The sequence below is a fragment of the Artemia franciscana genome, chromosome 1, assembly GCF_032884065.1.
Source record: "Artemia franciscana chromosome 1, ASM3288406v1, whole genome shotgun sequence".
Taxonomy (NCBI): Eukaryota; Metazoa; Arthropoda; class Branchiopoda; order Anostraca; family Artemiidae; genus Artemia; species Artemia franciscana.
The window spans coordinates 28,358,546-28,385,128 of NC_088863.1; the positions used below are offsets into that span (position 1 = coordinate 28,358,546).

The 26,583-nt window shown below is 34.5% G+C and overlaps 1 protein-coding gene across 1 annotated transcript; it reads left to right on the top strand.

Annotated features, from left to right (window-relative positions):
- Positions 1 to 5,028: 5,028 nt before the first annotated feature.
- LOC136028002 (uncharacterized) lies at positions 5,029 to 26,306 on the top strand. Its single transcript, XM_065705539.1, has 5 exons — positions 5,029 to 5,248; positions 6,262 to 6,494; positions 7,510 to 7,914; positions 11,329 to 11,545; positions 25,878 to 26,306. The coding sequence occupies exons 1-5, from the start codon at positions 5,072 to 5,074 to the stop codon at positions 26,229 to 26,231; spliced, it is 1,386 nt and encodes a 461-aa protein (XP_065561611.1). The 5' UTR covers positions 5,029 to 5,071; the 3' UTR covers positions 26,232 to 26,306.
- Positions 26,307 to 26,583: the final 277 nt, after the last annotated feature.

Sequence of the window (26,583 nt, forward strand, 5' to 3'; positions counted from 1 at the left end):
ATTAAGACCACTAACCTTCCTTTTTCTTTTGTCATTATTTGTCTGCTAATAGAATAATAATAATAAAAAAAGAAGATAGCCTTGCCTTACATTATACTATAATTCATGATAAAATCAAAATAAAGAAGAAGATTTATTTATAACATTACTTCATTACATTTACTACATTATTTATTTAATTTTATATTATTGTATTACATTAATATATCCTACATCACATTTACTTATTGCTAATCCTATTTATTGATCCACTTGTATTTTGATTCATTATTTTATGCCCGGTAGAGATATTCTAGTGTTCAGAGAAGATGTTTTTCGTTAATTAATAATCTCAAAGGTATTGTTTGTATATTCAGTGATTTAATGCAAAGTCCTGTATTTTTGGTATTAAATTAAATAGATGCTGTACGAAAGTGTTTCACAATATTTTACCAGCCGACCTTGTAAAGAATTAAACAAAGAGCATAGGAAACTATAAGAGTGGAAACTTTGACGATTTAATAAGGAAAGATTGGAATCGAAAACTACTAGCACCAGACGCAGCGTAGTGGCTGGCGCAAACATTAAAATGTCTTTAAATAAGTAGAATAATTTTAAGTTGAACTGGATAATTGGTAAAGGCCTATCCAAAGAGTATTGATAACTCATAGAAATCAAACCCGCATCCGTGATCTGCCTTCTGGCAAAAAATACGAAATTCCACATTTTTGTAGATAGGAGCTTGAAACTTCTACAACAGGGTTTTCTGATACGCTGAATCTGATGGTGTGATTTTCATTAAGATTCTATGACTTTTAGGGTGTGTTTCCCCCTATTTTTTAAAATAAGGCAAATTTTCTCAGGCTCGTAACTTTTGATGGATAAAACTAAACTTGATGAAAGTTATATATTTAAAATCAACATTAAAATGCGATTCTTTTGGTGTTGTTATTGGTATCAAAGTTCCATTTTTTAGAGTTTTGGCTACTATTGAGCCGGGTGGCTCCTTACTACAGTTTGTTACCACGAACTGTCTGATTAATACTCAAAACGGTGTGTATTAGTTGTTGGATATTTTACACCTGTTAACCTTTGAAAATGCAGGATAAGTGAGGACAATTGACGTCATTTGTAAACAAACTGTGTTTACAGTAGGATACACGGGATTAATGGCTATTCGCCTAAAGTTGTGCATAGCGTGTCAGTAAAAGTGACTATTTGTTATCTTCATGGATTACATCTGGGGAAATCAGTGTCAAACAAATAAGCCGGATAAGGGATGTTTAAAGTCACTAGATGAATCATTTTCGTACATAAATGTTAATAGTAAAAGATATATGACCCGAAAATATATTAGAAAGAAGCTCATAATAGATACTATTGATACAATTAACGGTTAAACGGTCTTGGCTTAACGGTTAAACGGTTAAACGGTGCCCATCCCTTTTCTGACATCTTACATAAAATTCGTTTTATTGTGTATCTTTTTACTCCTATTAAGGCACAAGAATTTATGTCTTTTATCCATCACACTCAAAAAGTGAAGTTAGGTTTAAAATCCTAATGAAATTATACCTAAATATTATGAAAATACAATACTTTAGTGAAAAAATTATGGAAACTACAACACAGAACTATGGAAATTAGGCCACCCAGAACGCATTATATTAATTGATATTTAAATGATTTCTAACCTAGCCTAACCAAAATACCAACTCCATATAATATTTAATTAAAATATACCTACATTATACTTTATCTCTCTCATCCTAGGCTGATTATCACCGAGTACATACTGAAATACAGAAAGAAACCAGTTCTACTCCGACCATGAACTTGATTTCGGTGGCTACAAGACTGAAGTACCAGGAACTCAATTGACTGAACAATTATTTTGTATACATTACCTCATCCCCAGTCTATGATGCCTAAAACCGTTACTGCTTGGCTAATCAGACATATAATGAATTGAAAACTTATATCATAAATCTCGGAAGTCTATTTTCCTAGGTGCTGCCATCGTTTATCGGCTTTGTTTTTAAGTGGGAGATTCGACGTTACGATATGTTTAAGGGTTTTAAACTCTTACCGAAATTCTCTAGCGCATCTTTTCGTTGTCATATTAGGAGAACTGATTATTAACATCATAATATTGTGAAAATTCAAGGTTAATGTAAGAAAATTTTACAAAATCGGGGGAGCCAGTGCCCCAACCCTGCCCCTAAATAACACACCTGGGAGAGGCTTCAAAACTAATCATTAATTTACGCTTGGCTTCACGGGACTAGGAAGTAAAACCCTAGTAGCAAGAACTGTGTTTGGCTACCCATTTCAAACTTCTACGATGTCCCAGTGCTCCGCTGGCGCTGAAGAAAAGATGAGAAAATTTCAGGGTTTTAAGTTTTTTTTCAAAATCCCTAAAATGTTTTTTTCGGAATTAACTTTGGTGCTTCCACATTATATCGACCACACTTGGACAGGGTCACTTGGAATATAGCCATAAAACTCATTTATTTTGCAATGTATATTTATCATTTAAAGCTAAATTTCGGTATTAGTAAAATTTCATACCAAATGGGCCCTAGCCAGACACTGAGTTCTTCTTCGACTAGATCTGTTTCTTTCCTGTATAGTATAAATGCGGATGCACTAACCTAACCTAAGTTTTCTGGTATCGCTATACATTGCAAAATAAATGAGTTTTACGTCTATATTCCAAGTGTGGTCTATGATATAAATTTTACTGTTGATATAAAAATACAAAAAACATTTATCATTCCTGAATCTATTTGAAACTAGTAATTTTTCTCGTTAGGTAGTCCTTTACAAATCAAGTTTAGTGCTTTCAGTTGCCATGGGTTGTAGTTCGCCCTTTTCTGGATTACAACAATTGTTGCAACCCATTTAACTGATGACATGGAACTTTAACATTTACAGTTAAGAAAGCAAAATCATCCATTGATATTTTTCTTAGATAATATGTTGTTCCAAAACTGTTGCCTCTCCAGGATCTGGCCCTACACCTACGTTTTGCCTGTGTAGAAATACTTCTCGATACATAGCTGTTTTACTTGGACCTAGTGAAATGTAGCAAATAAGATTCAAATATTAAAGAACTAAATATGACATCTCATGTATACACATATTTTAACTGTTTTTATCTTTCTTGCTTCCGTGTGTACAATTATCAGATATAGGTAATCCCCTTCTGTTTTTTTGCTGCGTACAAGATTGACCTTTTATCAATCAGCGACATTTAATAGATCATAAAGATTTTTTCCCTACTTGAAAACAACATCCTTTTTGGCAAAAATTGAATTCAATTGAATTTATTTATAACCCGTTATAATACACATGAAAAACGGAGTATAATGTGAATAAAAGAAAAGAGGAAAAAGAAAATGACCTAAAAAACTAAACAACACTTCACCTTACTTAAAAACAATTAAAACATACAAAAGCAAAAGCAAAACATTCATTGAATCAAAATAGCGCTCCATGGGTGCCGACCGATTCTTCTATTATAAGCTTCTATGCTTTTTCTGATAGAAGCATTCGTGTCCATGATGCCGTATCTTTTAATGACCCAGGAGTTGCTTGACCATGGTGGAAAGACAAGCAGGTATTTGGCATACCGGAAATAGATTCGCCGAAGCTTCTTCTCTCGGTTATCGTAAAAGTACGCCAAAAAGGTTCAAGGTATAGGAAATTCGGGAGTGCAGAAGCATTGTAAAGTTTCGCTAGCAGTTTGCAATTGTGTAATACACAAGCAAGCCCCTCAAGCTTTTTAGTCTTTGACATGATTCCCATGTTTACAATAATTTTGTTGCGAGAGTAACACTTTGGATTTTTTATTTTTATTTTTTTTTTTGTTCCTAGCACCCCGATTTCAGCTTATTCCTAGAAAGTGGTAAGGGTCTAACCTCTGCGGTTTTTACGGAAAGTGTGGACCTTAGGCCGGATTGATGAATATGACTTCACATTTTGGAAAGCTCGAAGAACTCTTGCCTGGGGCAAAAAATCTATTGTTTCTACTCATTTCTATTCGTGATTTCAGCTGAGCTTATCATTCGGTTTTTTGCACTTGGGATTACGGTAGAGAAATGGTGTCAGATGTGCCTCTTAAACTCTAAAAGTTCTCTCATTGCTCAAGAAATTAGAGTTTATCCTTTGCTCATTTCTAAGTGATGACGTTAGAAACTTGGCCTATGGCAAAAAGTCAACTTTTGAACTAAAACAGATAGATTTTTTTTCGACGGCAATCGATAGCTCTTGATGACCTGATCGAAGTATATGTCTTCCATTTTTTAGTAGAAAAACTCCTTCGTGAGGTATACTAGTTTGAAAGTTTAAAGGGGTTGACAACTTCAGTAGTACACACTGAAAGCAAAAATAGGCCGATACCAATTGCGAGACATATACGGGAGTTTTAAGCAACAGTCGGCTGTTAGCTCATAATTATCTTCGGCAATGAGAGGTTCGCAACTTTTGCTAGTTGGTGTACCTATTGTTTGTTTCCGGTGTATTTGATGGTAAGACCAAATTGGTTCCAGTGGTAAGACCTGCAGGGGACTTGTAAGTAATAATCGGATGTTAGGCTACAATCATCCTCAGCGATGAGGGGTTTGTAACTTTTGCGAGTTGGTGTACCTAGTATTTAATAGTAATTATTAGTACCTAGTACCTAGTAATTATTTTAAACTTATTGAAATTACTCGTGAAAATTTAAAATTACTTCGCTCTTAGGACTAATAAATTTATAATATTCTCAATTTTTTGTAGTTGCAATCCAAAGATACATGAAACAGGAAAATGGTCTTAGAATTTGCAGGGAATTCCACAATTTTCAAAATTCGCAGAAATTGTCTATTTCTGTTACTTCTTTTGATGGATTAATTAATCATCATTACATATTGAAGAATACAGAAATAGAATCTCTTTCACGTCAAACTCTAGCCTGAAACCTCATTGGTGGAAAAAAAAATAGTTGTATGTTATGTTTGAGTAGATAAAAAGTTTGTTTATATTTGATAAGATATATGCATATAAATCTTAATAAAAATATGAAGATGGTCAGTGACGGAAAAGAACAATGCTTTCATTATACGTTATTGGCTTATGTGTCACGCTATGTGCGTCTCAGAATACGGGGACGCTCAATGTAGAGACTCCTCTTCCAATGAACATGCAGATATGTTCGGCCCCGGGAAGCTGTCAGAATGAAGCAGGTGGCATAGTTCTAGATGCTAACTGGAGATGGACTCATAAAGTAAGCAACTTGACTGTTTTGTTATGCATTTGAAAAAAAAATTGCTCCTTTTATAGCTTTCTGCAAGCAATGGGCTTTGCATCTTCAATTTTTTGCTTTCTCTATTTACTTGTAAATTAAATTTCCTTGCTTGTAGGAAAATGCAGATTTAGGAGGTCTCAAGACAGCATATTATATGTATTTAAACGGTTTTCTTACTTTCTGGCATAATTAATGATTTATATCCTTACTTTTTCGAGAAAAGAAAACATTTTTGAAATAATTGAAAGCTTCGTCAAACAAAAAGGAGCTAACAAACATAAAAGAAATTATATTAATATTGCAGTTAGCTAAACCTTAGTTGTTCTTTGCCTTTGAATCAAATTTAATTAAGCTATTAGCTGTGGCACCTATTCTCAAAAATATCAGGGAGGATACCAGATTTTTTCTTGAAGATACAACATTTGAATGAAGATACCACAAAAGGTTTGTTTTATTTAATAAAAGAATAATTTAGTTTTAAAGGAAAATACAAACAAAAATACTTCTCAAATGCCCGTGTCCTCCAATAAGTGTCCCTGGTTATTAGACATTTAAAATATTTTTTCTGGAGAGATAGGTAGACAGATAGATATTTTATTGCAAAACGAAAGCCTTTTTGGGCCATGGCAAAAAAAGAAAAAACAAATACCAGCACACAAAATAATAGTACATGATAACAGCACACACTATGATAAAAACACATAGTACATAGCAGTAACAAATAGATAATATGATCATTACAAAAACAAAACAAACATAAAAGTACACATATATGTTTAGATATTTAATGCTATATTTTATTAGATATATTATATTTATATTATATTCGTATTTTATTAGACTTATTATATTTTATTAGATATAGATGTTTTAGATATTTAGTGCTCATCGGCTATGGACCATGGCTACAAAAAATTAACAAAAAAAAACTTACTCCCACTCAACATTATTTTCAGCATTTATATAAGGTTTAACTTTCTATTATATTCCAGATAGATGATTACGTCAACTGTTACACAGGTAATATCTGGGATAGCGGCCTCTGTCCTGATCCTGACTCTTGTACCGCCAACTGTGCTATTGAAGGAGTTGCTCAGAGTGAATGGGGTGGAACCTATGGTATCGGTAGCACTGGGAACGAGCTATCTATCAAACTGGTGACCCAGGGTCAATATTCAAAGAATGTCGGTGCCAGAACTTATTTGCTTGATTCTAGCATGCAAAAGTAAGCTTCCTATATTATATGTTGCATGGAAGCGTTATGCAAATGGATCCCAATCCACAAAACATTATTTAAGCTCCATTTGGGGTAACTAGGAACTTTTGGGTCACTAGGGATATATTAAATATATCCCATTTTTATTAGTGTTTATAATGGTGTGACTCTTAGTTTTTAGTATGAAATAATTACTGTTCTAATTAAACAATCTTAATTGTTTCAAACATAGTATCATGAACTGAATCATAATCCAATTTGTACTGCATTACTAACTGAACAAAATAAAAACCAAAACTGTTCTAGAAACTCCCGTAATTTCAATTCTGACACTTTTGACAGACACATGATGTATAGTGCTCAGAGCGTATCAGTAAACCGAAAACAATCATGTAACTGATACTCACTTCATAACAGTTGTTGTCCTAATTTTTCTTTCCTTTTTACCATCCCTGCCTTAAATCTGACTTAGTTGGCATTATGCGTCTAATGTACCAAAATAAAGCCTCACTCAAAACGTTTATTTCGACCCATCTATGTGACGGGTCTGGCACCAAAAGTGTGTCTTGCGACAAAACTGAAAATATTTCTGGTGTGATTTGTGCTTTACGAGCGTAGGCTCTAAATGCAAACTTATTCTCAAACGTTAAGTTTAAATGGCTGCTTGACGCGTCTTTGCTTCTTATTTCTACGCTTAAATGTCTGGATTCCACATTTTTAAACGTTTTGTGATCTCACGCCTCTTTTTTTGTCAGTTTTTAATCTTCTGAATATTCTTTGAAAATGGCTAAGACTAATGATTGTAAGTGAGTATCTTTAAATTACCTTTAGTATAATTGTTAAAACTTATAGCAATGGTAATGGAAGTGCATCAATAGATTATAGAAATATATTTTTTACCCTCTATCGCATATAAACTGCATTTTCAAAATAAGCTACAAAAAACTAAAATAAGGAATAATATAACAAAACGTAACACTTTATGGAAAAAACAGAGAACTATCAGCAACATTTTGTATTTTAGATACTACATGTTCAGCCTCCTTAACCGTGAGTTCACCTTTGACGTTGATGTATCTCAATTAGCCTGTGGCATGAATGGTGCACTTTATTTCGTTGAGATGGAAGCTGATGGGGGTGCTAGCAGATTTCCAACAAACAAAGGTGGTGCAAAATATGGTACTGGATACTGTGATGCACAATGCCCTCATGATGTCAAGTATATAAATGGAAAGGCCAACAGTGGAAGTTGGGAGCCTTCACCAACAGATCCTAACTCTGGTAAAGGCTACTATGGAACTTGCTGTGCAGAGATGGACATTTGGGAAGCAAATAGGGAAAGCCAAGCATACACGACCCATCCATGCAGTGTTACAGAACAAACTCAGTGTGAGGGCATTGAATGTGGAGATAATGCCTCAGGAGATCGGTGAGTGTGATATTTGAGATTTTTCATAAGTATTATTCATCAACAGTTTCTTATTAATATTGACTTTTATTTTGGCAAAATGTTGCTTAGGCTGAAACTTCAACGGCTATTTAACAACTTAAAAGTTATTTTATTGTCGAAAATGTATATACCAAACGGAGAGAATGAAAAATAAAACTAATACATGCTACAATCATTTTGAGGCTGATCAATGCTGTGAGCGTTATGAACCTTCGAAAATTATACTTTATGTACAATTTTAATGACTTCAAGTTTTATTTGCATAATTTTTTTTTGTGAAAAATGAATACACTGATCGACAGAAAATTTAGAACTGAAGAGAAAACTTCTAAGTTTTGAATTTAGTTTTCTACTTTGGAAAAAACAGGGGTGGCAAAACAACATCAGCATACAAAGATACGATTAGAAAATTTTCAAATACTTGTAACTTTTGAAATGCTTGTCAGTCCCTAAGGGTGAACAGAAATAGTTTTGCTGTATTTTTGGTACATCTATCACCTAGCATACACATGTTTGAAAAAAATGGCCAATAATTTCATTAAAATTTACCAATATTTATACTAAACTTAATAGTTTAAAATTAGATAATATGGAAGATGGCTGGAATAATTTTAGAAAAACAATTTGTGAAGTTCCTGATGGTGTCTCAGGGAAGAAAGTTAAGACTGCAGCTGGGTGAAAAAGCTTTATATTTAATAGAATGAAGAAAGGTTTTGTACAAGAATTATCTGAGTGATAGATAATATGAAAACAAAATGAATGTAAAGAAAGTGGAGAAAGCATTAAAGTATGAACTAAGGAGGTGTGAAGTGGAGGACATGGATAAAATTGCCAAGGATATGGAAGATGCAGCTAGACTGCATAATAGTAAGATATTATACTGGGACGTTAATAAATCAAGAGGGAGTAGTCAGTGGAGACTTGACACGGTTAAAGATAGGAACAGGGGCACAATTAGTGATAAGGAAAGAATTAAAGAGATACAGGCAGAACATTTTGAGAATGTGCTAAATCGAGATACAGTTGCAGGAAAAGATATAGAGGAAAATGAGTAAGTTTGTGATACCTTGCATGTGAAGGTTGATTTGTTTTGTGAAGAACAATTAGTTACAGTACTAAAAGAATTAAAAAATAATAAGGCTCCATGTTTTGATAGTGTGGTAAACGAGTTTCTTAAATATGGTGGCTCTGAGGTTGGAAAAAAGTTACTGAAGATTATTAATACGATTTTTGAAAAAGGGAAGTACATAACGATTTTGGAAAAACCTTAATTAAACAACCGTATAAGAAAGGTGATAAGAGTGAGTGTGATAATTATTGAGGCATTAGTCTTGTCTCTATAGGTAGCAAATTACTTAGTAATATGATAACTTTTTAGACTGAGAGATGCTCTACACAAAGTTTTAAGAGAAGAACAATGCGGTTTTAGAAAAGGTAGAAGATGAACCGACCAAATTTTCATTCTTAGGTTAATAATTGAAAAGTGCCTTAGTTGTCAAAAACCTTTGGTCCTTAGTTTTATAGATTATGAGCAGGTGCTCGATTTGTTGATAGAAGAGCTTTAGCAAAGATCTTATCCTTTTATGGTATATCAGACAAATACATTAAAGTGATAAAGCCTGTGTACAAGAGTAACACTGCTTCGGTTAAGGTAGGAAATGAGGCTAGCAGCTAGTTCTATATTAAATTAGCAGTTAATCAGGCTTGTGTTCTATCCCCCTTAATATGGATCATTGTGATAGACTTTGTCTTAAGTAGCACAAAAAAGGCAATGGGAGACCACGGAATCCAATCGGGAGGAACAAATCTCCTGGACTTAGATTATGCTGATGATTTAAGCATCCTAGATGAAATTGCGAGGAAAATGAATGATTTTATAGAGATTTTGCGAGTTCAGGGTGATAGAATAGGTTTAAAAATTAATATTAAGAAGACTAAGTCACTAATGCTAGGAACAAATGAAGATGAAAACATGACACTGAGTAACAAAAGGATTGATCAGGTGGACAGCTTAACTAACCTTGGTAGTATTATTAGTAAAGACGGTTGGAGCAGTGAAGAAGCTAAAAGTAGAATAGCCCAGGCTCAAGGTGTTTTTTTTGAAGAATAGAAAGATAAGTCTGCAAACCAAGATTAGAATATTGAAGGTAGAGGGCTGATAGTGGTAAAACATGGCTCTGAGGCATGGGCGCTCCGAAAAAGGATGAAGATTTACTAGATGCTTTCCAGAGAAATTGCCTACGGATTGTTCTGGGTATCCGGTTGACTGACCGTGTTTAAAACAGTAGACAGTACAAAAATATGGTTCAATCCCCCTTTCTAGGGCTATAATAAAAAAAGGTTAAGGTGGCTAGGGCACGTTCTGTGGATGAAGGACGACAGATTGCCGAAGATTGTCCTTTTCGGCCAACCGTCTAGGGCTAAACAGAAAATAGGTCGTCCTCGTCTGGTGTGGGAGGATGTCATAAAGAAAGATTTAAAGGAAATGATAATTTTCTTGGAGGGTGTAAAGAAGAGGTCTTTGAATAGATGGGGATGGAGGAGGAGCGTGCGTAGCTGCATTGGCCTCAGGCGGCTTGGTGCTGTGGTGAGTTATTAGCAGCAGTAGTAATAGTAGTAAACTTGAAAATATTCTTAGCACAATTACGAGTAAGAATAAATTCATTCTGCAAAAGAGAAAAAAAATAAAAACTTAAGTAAAAGCTTGGCCACAAACAGCGTTGTTATGGTTCTCTTATAATTTTGAAGGCTAAAACTACACAGCGTTAAAGCAATATTCTAATTAGTTTTATTTATTGTAAAAAAAAACATAAGTCAGGTGGATTAAATTAGAACGTATGTGGTATTAATATGATGTAAAGTTTTAAATAACTTAGAAATAAAAACACTTGCTTAGCTAGCCTTGCACAAATTCCTTATGATGATTTTCTTAGGATAGTAGTCTCAAACTTCACCTTGTTGGAACCTTGCTGAGTATCCCCACCCCCCCTGCCTCATTTTGTTACTGTCGAAGCACTTTGTTCTGGACGGTTTCTTTTTTGACTGTAAAACACTGAGTAAGGGCTAACTTCAATATGTATTATGAAAAACATACTTCTCTATTTCGAATTAGTCACGCAAAAGCGGGTAAATTCTGATAAACTTTATGAAGGAAATTTTTCCGTAGTTGGGCTCTCAGAAAATTTTTGGACCCATTCCCCAAAGATGAACTAAAATTGTGTTTCAGTTGTTGTTTGACATTATAGTTGTTTCGTATAGCATCTTACTGTAAAAGAAGAGGCTGATATTTCATGGAATATTTTCGGGTCTGAAAATAAACGCCACATTTAAAGATCGATTTGATAATAAAAAGAATATATGAGGTGTTTTATTCTGAAAAGGCCATAATTCTAGCTATAATGGTGTTTGTGACAAGGACGGGTGTGACTTCGCTTCTTACCGACTCGGCGACAGATCTTATTATGGTACTGGCTCTAATTTCAAAGTGGATACTTCACGAAAAGTCACAGTAGTAACTCAATTCATAACATCTGATGGCACTGATAATGGTGACTTGCAGGAAATTCGACGCTTTTATGTTCAAGATGGCCAGAGAATAGAAAACTCTTTCGTAAGTAAAAATTAATAATTTCCTTATCATTGAGGCTGTCGTACGCTGAAAAATTCAAATAGTAGCAGAAATACATGCAAAAATTGACACGCATTATTACCAACTGGTTTTAACCAGTGACAAAATAAAGATCTCGATAGTTTATTCTATAATATTCTTTTCATTGCTCAATATCTGTCGAATTAACATCTGCACAATATGCTTGCAGTGCAAACGAAGAAATTATTCCAAAAAAATAGGTGTTTTTCGATAATGAGCCCAATTAAAGGGGTTACATCTATAGAAAATGTTATTCAAATTTTCCCATTAAATTTTTCTATTCCAGCAGCACAAAGTTGATATTTCATTTTCTTCCTTTTTCACCGTAGGATGATTTTATCGAACGAAAGTGATTCGTAATTTTGCTCGTTGTCAATATATGCAATAAGATAAGATATTTGGTTCGATAAAAAGTCTATCATAAGCCAGAATTTCCTTTTCTCAGTCCAGAGTGTAAAAAAAAAATTGAATAAGGAATAGAAAAAGAAATAGCAATGGCAGAGAAGGTCAAAAAATTAAAAGAAGGTTAAACAATTATATATCAAAACATTAGTTTTTGGAACAAAAATATCAAAAGAAAACTGACTGAAGCTTATATTAAAACATAATAAGAGCGAACGAATCATTCGTTGAAAAAATTAAGTAAAAACTTGGTGTCATAAAATTAATCAAAAAGCAGAAGATAGAAAGTTATAATATGTTGAAAAATACTAAAAACCATAAAAACTAATGAAGCTTATAAGAATGTTTAGAAAAAGTCAATAAAAAAGTGAGGAAAAAGAAGGAATCGGTTTAATTTTTTCTGTAATATAGGGGACAACAGTTTTTCACATTTGGAGTGAAGGCAGCGAATTAGGAAAAAGATAGGTAGAGGCTGAGATGCAATCTGGGGTTACCTGAATATGGGTGAGGAGTTTCTTTTGGAGAGAATTTTTGTTTTCATGTTGGGGTTAGATATAACATTACTTTGAAAAATGGAGGCATAACAGAACTGTATTCAAGCATTTCTTAGCTTAGCGTTTGTTTTTTTTTTCTTAAGAAGGGAGAATGGTACTTTATCTTCTTCGATTTTTATTCAAAGAGCTCTTTTTTGATGGATTCAATTCAAAAGGTATTAGATAAGGGTCTTTGCTACTGCAATAGACAGATGGCTCTGCACTCTGCAACAAGACAAGTTTTTTCAACCATATTTGTATCTAAGATTGACATGTCAGTCATACTAAGAGTCAAAGAGTATTATTAACACCATTCCTAATGGTTTTTGAAAATTTTAGCAGTATAAAAATCAGCTTTTAAGAAATTCTAAATTTATAGACTTTCTGGGGAAGTGAATCTTAGACGCTTTCAAGAGAATTTGTTTTTAGATCGTCTGTAGTAGAAAGGAAATTTAGTTTATTTCCAAATTGATCTACTTGTTTAGGTATAATATTAGTTTTTATGCGATTGATCTATAATCAAGGCCGTATCCAGGGGGGTTAAGGGGTTTGAACTCGATCTCCCAGAAATTTTCGCCAACTCGTAAAAATGTGCCAAAAATTCATAAAAACAAGTTTTAATGCGTTTTTAAAATTCTTTTATTGAAAACGCCCCTCCCCTCTAACCAAAATCCTGGATTTTTACTTGCCTATAATTTAGCTATGGCTACTAAAGAACTTGCATCAAAATCTAAGATATATGACAAAGTTGTTATTCCTTGCTTAAATTATGGCTTAAGAATACTCTTGCTATGGTCTCTCCCCCCCCCCTGATAACGGGTCTGAACCCTTCTAAATCACTATCCGAGCTTAATCATATGCTGAAATTAGTTTGGTAGACAATTTTTTTTCAAAAACTATCGAAAGTGCAATTGCAAAAATTAGTCTTTGGCAAAAAGATGAAGTTTCAATTTCTATATAGAGATATATGGACCAGCTCTTGGAATCAGTAGGTCTGTTACGCGTTAACCAAAACATCGAAAATTCTCGGTCCTTCAGACATATCATTAGGACGGGGTTAATGTAAAACGATCTAAGCTGATCTTAATGCTAATTAAATAGAAAAAAACAAGTTTTTTTAAATGAAAGGGTAAGGAGCAACATTAAAACTTAAAACGAACAGAAATTACTCCGTATATGAAAGGGGCTTTTCCTCCTCAACGCCCCGCTTTTTACGCTAAGGTTTGATTCTTTCTCTTAACTCTACTTTTTAAAACAGTAAGAAATTTTAGCGTAAAGAGCAGGGCGATGAGGAGGAAAAGCCCCTTTCACATATGGAGTAATTTCTATTCGTTTTAAGTTTTAATGTTGCTCACTTTCATTTTAAAAAACTTGTTTTTTTCTATTTAATTTCTGGACGTTTTTGAATTTATGCATGTTTTGATCTTGGCTCTCCGCACATAAATAATTAAAATGAAACTTGCATTTTAATTAATTGCAATTATCGGAAGACTTTGAGAAAAAGGAGTGAAGGAGGAGGCCAAGTTCCCCTCCAATTTTCTTATTACTTAAAAAGGCAAATAGAACTTTTAATTTTTTATAAATGTTTTCATTGGTAAAAATTATACGTAACTTACGAATTAACTTACGTAACGAACTTCTATATTCGTATGTTTTTATTGCGTATATGAGGGGATTGAACCCTTGTCAATACATCGCTCTTTACACTAAAGTTTAAATGTCCCATTTAAGCTTTAGTGACTTTGAGCTTTAAGCTTTAGAACTTAAATTACACTCTGAATCACAAAGTCCGTAGAATAAATAGTTGAAATTACTAAAAATACTTTAGCGTAAAGAGTGAGGTATAACGAGGAGGTAAACCCCTCATACACGTAATAATTTTTTTCGTTTTAATTTTTAATGCTGCTCCTTACTTTCAGTAGAAAAAACTTTTCATATTTATTTTTTCATTGTTTTTTCAAATAACGCTAGAAAATCCCCTTCATTGAAATTCTCTTCCCCCATGAAAAGTTCATCCATGGAAATATCTTCCCACGTAACCCCCCACCACTCAGCTCTCCCCCCTAAACCAAAAAAAATCCCCCTGAAAACGTCTGTACACTTCCCAGTAACCATTACTATATGTAAACACAGGTCAAAGTTTGTAACTTGCAGCCCCTCCCACGGGGACTGTGGGGGAGTAAGTCGCCCCTAAAGACATAGTTATTAGGTTTTTCGACTATGGTGAATAAAATAGATATCTCAGAATTTTAATTCGGTGACATTTGGGGAAAAATGAGCGTGGGAGGGGACCTAGGTGCCCTCCAATTTTTTTGGTCACTTAAAAGGGGCACTAGAACTTTATATTTCCGTTAGAATGAGCCCTCTTGCGACATTTTAGGACCACTCAGTCGATACGATCACCCCTGGGAAAAAGAACAACAAAAAAAACAAATAAACACGCATCCGTGATCTGTCTTCTGGCAAAAAATACGAAATTACACATTTTTGTAGATAGGCGCTTGAAACTTCTACAATAAGGTTCTCTGATACGCTGAATCTGATGGTGTGATTTTCGTTAAGACTGTATGACTTTTAAGGGTGTTTCCCCCTATTTCTAAAATGAGGCAAATTTTCTCAGGCTCGTAACTTTCGATGGGTATAACTGATCTTGATGTTACTTATATATTTAAAATCAGAATTAAAATGGGATTCTTTTGATTTAACTATTGGTATCAAAATTCCACTTTTTAGAGTTTCGGTTACTATTGAGCCGGGTCGCTCCTTACTACAGTTCGTTATCACGAACTGTTTGATCAAGAAAATATTGCATTGCACTTAAAATCAAATTTGTAAGACCTCAGATGAAATATTAGTATTTTTTAACCATGCCTTGTTGAGATTTAAAATTTGTTGATTTGAGATTTGTTGAAATTTAATAGCAAATCAAAATAAAGCCAAGAAAAAAAAGTAATTTTTCAGCATTTACTACGTTTTTGATGAGACCAAGGATATCACAAGTTTAAACATAAGTGGACCAATCATTTCTTCTCCAATAGTAGCTGAAATATTGCTTTTGCTGTTACATATTTATATCTTGCTTCCACAAAACAAATAGAACTAGGGATTACTTACGCTAATTTTACTTTTATAACTTTAATCCATCATTCAACGAAAAGATACATGCAAATTAAAGCAAGCGCCTTCCAAATAAATAGCTATTCGTGATAAGGTTTATCAATACATGTCAAATGCAAATATAGACATGTTGTAATTGATTCTATTTTAAAAAATCAATAAGGAAAAAAAATAACTATCTGTTTCGTAAAATAGCCGAGTCAAGTACTGATAATGAAGGAAAAGTTTTTCATGCTTACCATTTTGATAGTTTCGGAAAGATGGTTGTTTCCAACAGTTCGTGGTAACGAACTGTAGTAAGGAGCGACACGGCTCAATAGTACACGAAACTCTAAAAAACGGAATTTTGATGCTAAAATATACATCAAAAGAATTGGATTTTCATGCAGATTTTAAATATATAAGTTTCATCAAATTTAGTCTTTTTCATCAAAAGTTACGAGCCTGAGAAAATTTGCCTTATTTGGGGAAATAGGGGGAAACACCCCGTAAAATTTAAAGAATCTTAACGAAAATCAAACTAGCGAATTCGGCTTATCAGAGAACCCTATAGCAAAAATTTCAAGCTCCTATCTACAAAAATGTGGAATTTCCATATTTTTTGCCCGAAGACAAATCACGGGTACGTGTTAATTTGTTTGTTTGTTTTTGTTGTGTTTTTTTCCTAGGGGTCATCGTATTGAGCAAGTGGTCCTAGAATGTCGCAAGAGAGCACATTTTAACTGAAATGAAAAGTTCTAGTGCCCTTTTTAAGTGACCAAAAAAATTGGAGGACACCTAGGCCCCCTCCCACAGTCATTTTTCTCCAAAGTCAACGGATCAAAATTTTGAGATAGCCATTTTGTTCCGCATAGTCAAAAACCATAATAACTATGTCTTTGGGAATGACTTAGTCCCCCACAGTCCCTGGGGGAGGGGCTGCAAGTTACAAACTTTGACCAGTGTTTACATATAATAATGGTTATTGGGAAGTGTACAGACGTTTTCAGGGGGATTTCTTTCGTTTCGGTGGTGGGGCTGAGGGGAGGGGGCTATGTGGAAGGATCTTTCCTTGGAGATATATGTCATGGGGGAAGAGAAATTCAATGAAAAGGGCGCAGGATTTTCTAAGACTTCTATAAAAAAAACAATGAAAAAATAAACACGGAAAAGTTTTTTCAATTGAAAGTAAGGAGTAGCATTGAAACTTAAAACGAATAGACATTATTACGCATATGAGGGATTCTAAAAATACTTTACCATAAAGAGCGAGGTATTTAGGAGGAGACAAATACCTCGCTTTTTATGCTAAAGTATTTTTAGTAATTTCAACTATTTACTCTACGGCCTTTCTGATTCAGGGGTCTTTCTTAAAGAATTGAGACAAAAATTACGATTTAGTGTAAAGAGCGAGGCATTAACGAAGGTACAAACCCGCTTATATACATAATAAAAATATAAGAATATAAAAGTTTGTTACGTAAGTTAATTCTTAAGTTACGTATATTTTTTTACTAATAGAAACGTTCGTTAAAAATTATAAGCTATAGTTGCCTTTTTATGTAACCTAAAAATTGGAGGGCAACTAGGCCTCCTTTCCCACCCCTTATTTCTCAAAATCGTCTGATCAAAACTAATAGAAAGCCAATTAGCCAAAAAAGGAATTAATATACAAATTTCATTTTAATAATTTATGTGTGGAGAGCCAAAATCAAACATGCATTTATTCAAAAACGTTCAGAAATTAAATTAAAAAAAACTAGTTTTTTAACTGTAAGTAAGGAGCGACATTAAAACTTAAAACGAACAGAAATTACTCCGTATACGAAATGGGTTGTCCCCTCCTCAACGCCTTGCTCTTTACGCTAAAGCTTCTAATTGTTTTAAAAAGTAGAATTGTGGCAAGGAGTCAAACATTAGCGTAAAGAGCTAGGCGTTGAGGAGGGGACAACCCATTTCGTATACGGAGTAATTTCTGTTCCTTTTAAGTTTTAATGTCGCTCCTTATTTACAGTTAAAAACAACTTTTTTTTTTCTTTAATTTAAACAAGGATCCAAGTAAAACGTAATAATTTGATAAGGAATGAAGGGCCTGCTGCTGCTACTGTAAGTCACGGTCCAGTCCCTGACCATTCTTCCCAGTGTTTGACCCTGAGACAGGGTATTTAGTGGACCATTCTGTCAACACCGAAGCCTGAAATGCTTACCAATTTCATCCCCAAGGTGTCAATTCTTCCCAAACATATTAGGGCAGATTGTGTCGCAAGTAAAGATCCCTTCAGGAGTAATCTTATGTGGGAGAAAGAAGTTCTCTTGCTAGTACTAGTACTGAGGACTAAGTGCCACTTGCCATTAATGGCCGGCAAGTTATGGATGACTCTATATTCCCTTTCGAAAGATGCCTGCCCAAGTTGAAATGAAGCTGACATGTGGGGTTCTCGGGATGGGGAAAAATGATGTGCACCTTGACACTACCAAGAAAAGCTCTTCGACAAAAAAGAAAAAATAGATTGGCGGAGCCCTATCTAGAAATACCACGTCCAATGGGATAACAGTAATTATGATTTCAACCCATGTGTTACTAAATATATTAGAGAATTAAGATAAGTTATTTTACTTGTGTTAAGGCCAAGTTTATTGCATAGGTTTTACTAACTCAGAAACCAGTTGAAGTAAAAAAAAATCACCGCCTACTCAAAATCTTAGTAAGTACACTCATGATGGAGTATTTGGGAAGCCAATACTGCATGAATGCTCCACTGAATGTATAAAATAAAAATAAAAAAAAACCCGAGCTCAACAACAGCTAGAAACAGAGCAGAGACCCAAAGCAGAACGGTTTATTTGCCGGGTTGTTAACCTAGAAAATTTAGATTTCTCGCTGTAACAACTTAGTAATACTGTACTAATAATATGCTATTTACAGGTTGTTAATTTTATAAGTTGCGCAGAGGGCGGAGAAATCAAATATAATTTTTTCTCCTGTGCTAAATACAATATAAGTATCAAAGTCAAACGATTGTTGGAAACTTAAGTACTATTTGAAAGGCATTGATTCATACATTTTGGCTCGAAATATCTGATTAAGGATGATCTGTGGCATTAATTGTAAGACACAAGAAGTTTTTAACTACGTAAAACTTGCGAATATACAATATTCTTCGCTTTCCCATTGTCTGTGCATATAAATAGATTGTCAGGTTTACCGACTCTTGAACATGCAACATAGAATTGTCCATGGGAAGGAAAATCCGTATTCAGATCTATACCACATTTTTCTAATGATTGCCCTTGTGCTTTGTTGATGGTGATTGCTAATCGAACATTCCCTGGGTCCTGGCCTCATTTATATATCCTTGTACCCCCGGCGTCCCCGTTGTAGTTGTGTCCCTGTGTCCCGGTCGTCATTTGTATTCCCTGCGTCCCAGTCGTCATTTGTGTCCCGGTGTCCCAATCTGTAATTTCTCTTTGAGTGTCCCGGTCGTCATTTAAATTCCCGGTGTCCCGGTCTGTAATTTTTCTTTGAGTGTCCCGGTCGTCATTTAAATTCCCTTTGTCCCGGTCGTCAGTAGTGTCCCGGTGTCCCGGTCTGTAGTGTCATCTTAAAATGACAATGACGTCATATACAAAGCCTTATACACTTATAATGACGTCATATGCAAACCTACAAACAAACAAACATGCATACATACAACTTATATATATATACTAGCTGTGGGGGTGGCGCTTCGCGCCACCCCAACACCTAGTTGGTGGGGGCGCTTCGCGCCCCCCCAAGCCCCCCCGCGCGCGTAAGTCGTTACGCGCCATTGTAGTTGTGTCCCTATGTCCCACCTGTGAATATAGATAGATAGATATATATATATATATATATATATATATATATATATATATATATATATATATATATATATATATGTTTTTAACTACGTAAAACTTGCGAATATACAACATTCTTTGCTGTCCCATTGTCTGTGCATATAAATAGATTGTCAGGTTTACCGACTCTTGAACATGCAACATATAATGGTCCATGGGAAAACAATCCGTATTCAGATCTATACCTCATGATTCTAATGATTGCCCTTGAGCTTTGTTGATGGTGATTGCTAATCGACCATTCCCTGAGTCGCCATCGTCATTTATATATCCCCCTGTGCACCCCGGCGTCCCCTTTGTAGTTATGTCCCTGTGTCCCGGTCGTCATTTATATTCCCTGTGTCCCGGTCGTCATTTGTGTCCCGGTGTTCCAGTCTGTGATTTCTCTTTGAGTGTCCCGGGCGTCATTTATATTCCTTGTGTCCCGGTGTCCCGGTCGTCATTTATATCCCCCTGTGCCCCCCGGCGTCCCCATTGTAGTTGTGTCCCTGTGTCCCGGTCGTCATTTATATTCCCTGTGTCCTGGTCGTCATTTGCATCCCGGTGTCCCGGTCTGTATATACATTCGTTTTTTAATTTTGTTTTTCTCCTTTATTTTTTTCCTTTTTTTTTTTTTTTCTTTTTTAGTTTATTTAGATTTTTAGATTTTTTAGTTTTTTTATTAGTTTTTAGTTTTTTTGTAGTTTTTACCATTTTTTTAGTTTTTTTAGTTTTTTTTTTTACTTATGTCCTGGTCGTCATTTATACTCCCTGTGTCCCGGTCGTCATTTGTGTCTCGGTGCTTTGTTGATTGCTAATTTATATTATATTTATATTTATATTTTTTATATTTATTAATATTTTTTTAGTTTTCTTTTTCTCTTATTTTTCAGTTTTTTCCTTTTTTTTAGTTTTTTCTTTTTTAGTTTTTAGTTTTTTTTTGTTTTTTACCTTTTTTTAGTTTTTTTAGTTTTTTAGCTTTTTTAGTTTTTTTATTGGTTTTTAGTTTTTTTTTAGTTTTTGCCTTTTTTTAGTTTTTTCAGTTTTTTTTAGTTTTTAGTTTTTTACCTTTTTTTAGTTTTTTTTAGTTTTTTAGCTTTTTTAGTTTTTTTTCTTTTTAGTTTTTTTTGTAGTTTTTAATATTTTTTTAGTTTTCTTTTTCTCTTATTTTTCAGTTTTTTCCTTTTTTTTAGTTTTTTCTTTTTTAGTTTTTAGTTTTTTTTTGTTTTTTACCTTTTTTTAGTTTTTTTAGTTTTTTAGCTTTTTTAGTTTTTTTATTGGTTTTTAGTTTTTTTTTAGTTTTTGCCTTTTTTTAGTTTTTTCAGTTTTTTTTAGTTTTTAGTTTTTTACCTTTTTTTAGTTTTTTTTTAGTTTTTTAGCTTTTTTAGTTTTTTTTCTTTTTAGTTTTTTTTGTAGTTTTTACCTTTTTTAGTTTTTTTTCTTCTTTTGTATTAGTGTGAAATAATTCAGACGTCATATGCGGACAAACACGACGTCACTCGACAGACAGACAGACAGACATAACCCACAAACAACTTATTTTTATATATATTTATTCATATTTTTTTAGTTTTCTTTTTCTCTTTTATTTTTCAGTTTTTTCCTTTTTTTTAGTTTTTTTCTTTTTTAGTTTTTAGTTTTTTTTAGTTTTTTACCTTTTTTTAGTTTTTTTTTAGTTTTTTTTTAGTTTTTTAGCTTTTTTAGTTTTTTTATTAGTTTTTATTTTTTTGTAGTTTTTGCCTTTTTTTATTTTTTTCAGTTTTTTTTAGTTATTAGATTTTTACCTTTTTTTAGTTTTTTTTTAGTTTTTTAGCTTTTTTAGTTTTTTTTTCTTTTTAGTTTTTTTTTGTAGTTTTTACCTTTTTTAGTTTTTTTCTTCTTTTGTATTAGTGTGAAATAATTCAGACGTCATATGCGAACAAACATGACGTCACCTGATCCACACATCCACAGACAGACAACTTATTTTTATATATATAGAAGATATAATTACTGGCTGTTGGGGTGGCGCTTCGCGCCACCCCAACACCAAGTTGGTGGGGCGCTTCGCACCCCCCCAAGCCCCCCCGCGCGCGCAAGTCGTTACGCGCATTATTAGTTACGTGCCATTGTAGTTGTCTCCCTGTGTCCCACCTGTGAATATAGATAGATTTATATATGTGTTTCAAACTACGTAAAACTTGCGAATATACAACATTCTCGGCTTTCCCATTGTCTGTGCATATACAAAGCCTTATGTACTAATAATGACGTCATATGCAAACGCTCTTTTTACAAACAAACAAACATGCATACACACAACTCGTTTTTATATAGATAGATAGATAGATAGATACAATACAAATTAACTGCGTAAAACTTGCGAATATACAACATTCTTCGCTGTCAAATTGTCGCTACATATAAATAGATTGTCCGGTTTACCGACCCTCGAACATGCAACGTACAATTGCCCATGGGAAAAACAATCAGTATTAAGATCTATACCACATTTTCCCACGCAAATCTTTCAAGCATTGATCCAGAGCCTCGAGCGATTTTTTGTGTGCCATTGTGCACTCATCCCAAATAATAAGTTTGCATTGCTGCAATACTTTACCCATCCCAGATGATTTGGAAATATTGCACGTGGGAGTTTCTGTAGAATGCAAATTCAGAGGCAATTTCAAAGCGGAATGAGCAGTTCTTCCACCAGGCAGCAATGTTGCGGCTATTCCGGACGACGCAATTGCCAACGCTATATCATCTTTTGATCGAATTGATGCCAGAATCAGTTTTATCACAAACGTTTTACCAGTACCTCCTGGCGCATCCAAAAAGAAAATTTCTCCAACGTTGTTATCGACACAATGCATTATCGTACTATAAATGTCTTTTTGTTCCGACGTTAACTTGGAAATGTTATTTTGTACATACGACAATAGATCACTCGTACTGTAACTTTGTTCACGATCCAATTCTGCACATGTCGAAACAGCAGCGATACGGTTAGGTGAAGGCATTCCCAAATCCTGAAGAGGTTTGTTTGCCATACGTACGCACAAATCTTCTATAATAACTAATGTGTAGTTATAAATTTCTGATGTAAAATCAAAATTCATATCTGACGTCTCTAACTGTTTTCGATGAAGTATATCTTCGGACATTTTTTACTTATATTTTTCCCATAACTCTGTAGGAGCTGATGGAGAGCAAGTTGTTAAAATGATGCCAAACAATCCACGAATTTGACTCTGGGTTGACGTTTCGCACGCGTCATTGATGCAGTTATCCCAGTGTTGGTCATTCTCCAATAAATTCAGAGCTTGGCATGCACTACGGTAAGTGTCATGTATAGTACCGTTTACAGTTCTCAAATACTCAAAGGATGTCGGACCGGGTACATTCACCAAAAGCAGGCGTAGAAAGAAGCATTCATGTTGATTGGGGTGAACGGTGTAGAGTCTTCCTTTCGTGGTATCTTTGAAGATGGTAGGTTGGCCGTCGACTGACTTACCCTGTTTTCGACGTTCAAATACTTTATTTTTAGTATTCCACGTGTAATACGAAGGCACTTCAGTATACAGCAGTTTTTTTGCAAAAGAATCATTTTTGCAAAGCAAAAAAAAAGCTGTTAATGTTGTATCCGGTGGATTCAGGGCTCTTTGTTGCACGTTGGTTTCCGTGAAATAAACACGTTGACCATTCTGTAAATGTAGCGCTAAGTGAACAACAGCTGGACTACGTTCATGTATTGGAAATGAAAGAATTCGCCAAACAGCTTCATTACTGCTTATGTATATTCCAGCCTGATATTGTACGATTTCGTCGAAATCTTTGATTTCGGGCTTTAAGCCAAAAACTGCCATGTCACTGCCTTTGTTGACGTATTTACATATGTATTTGATTGCCTTTACGGAGTTACAGTATTCAACGTTTATGTGTGCATTAAATGTTTTTGATAATAATGGGGAATATGGAACAACCCACTGGTTATCTACTTCGATGGTGGTACCGTTACGCTTCTTTATTATTGCTGTTTTACCGCCATCTTCAGTAGATCTTCTTCTATATTGTGGGTAACCATCATTGCCAGTAATTGTCTTTGATACTAAAAGTCGAGGATATTGCTTTGTGCACCTTCCTTTGGCCATGCATGGTGAATTTTCGTTCAGTGCACCGCAAGGTCCATGTATCATATTTTTTACAATAATATCATGTAACCCCTTATCGACATTTTTATCAGGTATTTCAGCGGAAATCACATCATCAATTTCGTTCGAAGTAATTTTCTTATGTAGCCAGATTAGTATATGTGCGTGTGGCAAACCTTGTTTTTGCCATTCCACTGAGTACATCCAGCATCGCACTGACCCAAACACTTCAAGTTTTACTATGTAGTTTATTAGTGATTTCAACTTTGCCCGGAAGACACGGGCCGTAATGTCATGCCTATGAACCGCCGATTGGCCTTGAAGTAAAAGCTGCAGTATCTCGTCCCAAGATTGATTACATGTAAATTTTATAAATAAATCTGGACGACCATAGAGACGAACATACGCAATGGCATCTTGAGCATATTCATGCATATGACGGGGACTGCCAGCATATGACGAAGGTAAAATTGTTAATCTTCCAACGTTTCTGGTATTACCGTCATTTATAACTGCATCACGCAAATGAATGTATTGTTCAGAGCGGAGCTTGGTCTGATTCAGGCGGATATATAGCAAACGTTCTGATTCAATTTTAGCATACATATCAACGACAAATTGGTGAAACAATTCACGGCATTTTAAAATATAATTTTCTTCATCCTGCCGAATCATTAGTCTATAGGAATAATACTGCATTGCACTGCATTTCTTATTCATTTCTTTGTTAGTGGCTGGATTCATCAATTTAATATTAAAGTGATAGCCGTCGGCTCCATCCCAAAAAATGATAGGATATTGTAGGGCATCGTAGCATCGATGAATTTCAGCAATTCTTAACAACTGAGCGTTTCGCTTATGAAGAATAATATCTCGAGGTAAAAACTGATCACCGACCATAACGATTGCCACTTCGTCGATAGTTTGAGAATTGTATCTACGCACAGGTCGGCCAGTAGGCGTTTCGTCAGCGGAAATAACAATTTTATGTTTTGCAACGTGCATTCAATTCAGAATTTCTATCACTGATGAAGTACAGTCGTAAAACTTTATGATTCTTGCCAGAGAATGGTAGAAGGGACCTTGCTCTATGATAAATTTGCCCTTTTACTTTGAAAGTAAGCATAAATTGATCTTGATTTTCGATTTGGGCACCAAAGAACGTCATTTGGAAACATGAGTTATATTTTCTGATGTTTAACAAGAAATACTTAGATTTTGACGTAGTTCCAGTAAGCAAAGTCTTCAATAGCTCTGGTGGTGCAGCTAGTTGAGGAAGTTCAACTTTTCCTGAGGCGCAACACATTCCAATTGTTTCACCATTAAAATTCAAGGCCTCGCAATAAGGAAAAACTTTAGACATAGTCCCGATTTTAACACATCTACTCAAGCTATAATCATTGACTGGGCTGTACCTGAATGCCAGACGATAATTTTCAGGTTGCTCTTGTGATTCCTCGGCATGCTTTCTTTTTGGAATTTATCTTTGAGACGCAAGCCTGTTTTTACGCTGTTGTTGTGATTCCTCGGCACGCTTTCTTTTCTTACTTTCTCCATTAGCCGCAAGCCTTTTGGCATTAACTCTTTGAGCAGCTTCCTCGGCTGTTTCTTCTGCCATTGTAGGATTTATACTAAAATTTCTCTTACAATTAACTCTTTGAGCAGCTTCCTTTGCTGTTACTTCTGTCATTTTAAGATCTATATTAAAAATTTCTCTTTGAAAGGCCTTCTTATATACTTATAATGACGTCATATACAGTAGAAAAACATGATGTCGGTCAACAAACAACTTCATGAAGGCATAATGCTCAATCCTTATAATGACGTCATTCGATAAACATAACGTCAGTCGACAGTGGACGAACATGACGTCAGTACATAAACAAATTAATTGTATGTATATAGATAAACTAAAATACAAATAAGCACGCAAAAGCTTAAAATCACTTTTTAAATTAGGACTTGTATCATATTTTGTGAGATATATGTAAAATTTAAGTGTCATTTCCAGGAACTTTCTAATGACGTCATTTTTTTCATTTCTGCTCGATACGAACTAAAAATAGCTTTGTTTATAGGCAAATAAGGAAATTTGATGTGAATACATTTGATTTCTATATAAAAAAGGGTTATGATAATGGGATTACACCATTTCCTCGAGTTTCCGAAAGTCAACTTCCTAACCATAATTTTAAATTAGCTTACCCGCCCTAAATTTGAACATGGACACTTGATATTAGGATATTTGTTTATTGACTTTATGTTTTGCAGACAAACCTACCAGGACTTTCATCATACGATTCAATTACAGAGGACTTCTGCGTTGAATCCAAACGTGTTTTTGGCGACTTTGATCACCATGGTCAACTTGGGGGACTGAAAGAAATGGGGGAAGCTCTGCGCCGTGGCGTCGTTCTAGTACTCAGTTTGTGGACAGACCATGAGGCTAATATGCTATGGCTCGATTCAAACTATCCCGTTGATGCCAATCCAAGCAATCCAGGCGTTTCACGTGGACCTTGCCCAACAGATTCTGGAGTTCCACAAGATGTCGAAAACGCCAATCCAGACGCAACAGTGAGGTTTAGTAATATCAAATTCGGAGCCATTGGTTCAACTGCTTGAAATTGTCACTCTCATTATCTTTTAATTTGTATTGTTCTTCCTGGGATTGAAAATAAACCAGTTTTAAGTGTTTAATATGGGTCTATTAAAGTTTGGATATTATTCATTTTGCCAAAGCGGTAATGGTAAGCTCATAGTTGCTAACACTTTCCCATACGTTTGCCCAACATTTTCATAGAACCTACATAACCTATAAACTTGCATTTATTTAGAATACTTTCAAAAATATGGATTCATGGGCTTCCAAAATATCGTTTAATCCTATTTCTCAATTCCCACTTTATATTTCTTTAACTCTGAAAAGAATCCGATTAATCTTTCTCAGGCATTGGTAAAAACCTAGTTAATTTAT

What these genes read in the sequence shown, in the direction of transcription:
- LOC136028002 (XM_065705539.1), top strand. Translation starts at nt 5,072, where the DNA reads ATGCTTTCATTATACGTTATTGGCTTATGTGTCACGCTATGTGCGTCT. An exon ending in ACTGGAGATGGACTCATAAA is followed by an intron (nt 5,249 to 6,261) that starts GTAAGCAACTTG and finishes ATTATATTCCAG; the next exon opens with ATAGATGATTACGTCAACTG. An exon ending in GATAATGCCTCAGGAGATCG is followed by an intron (nt 7,915 to 11,328) that starts GTGAGTGTGATA and finishes CCATAATTCTAG; the next exon opens with CTATAATGGTGTTTGTGACA.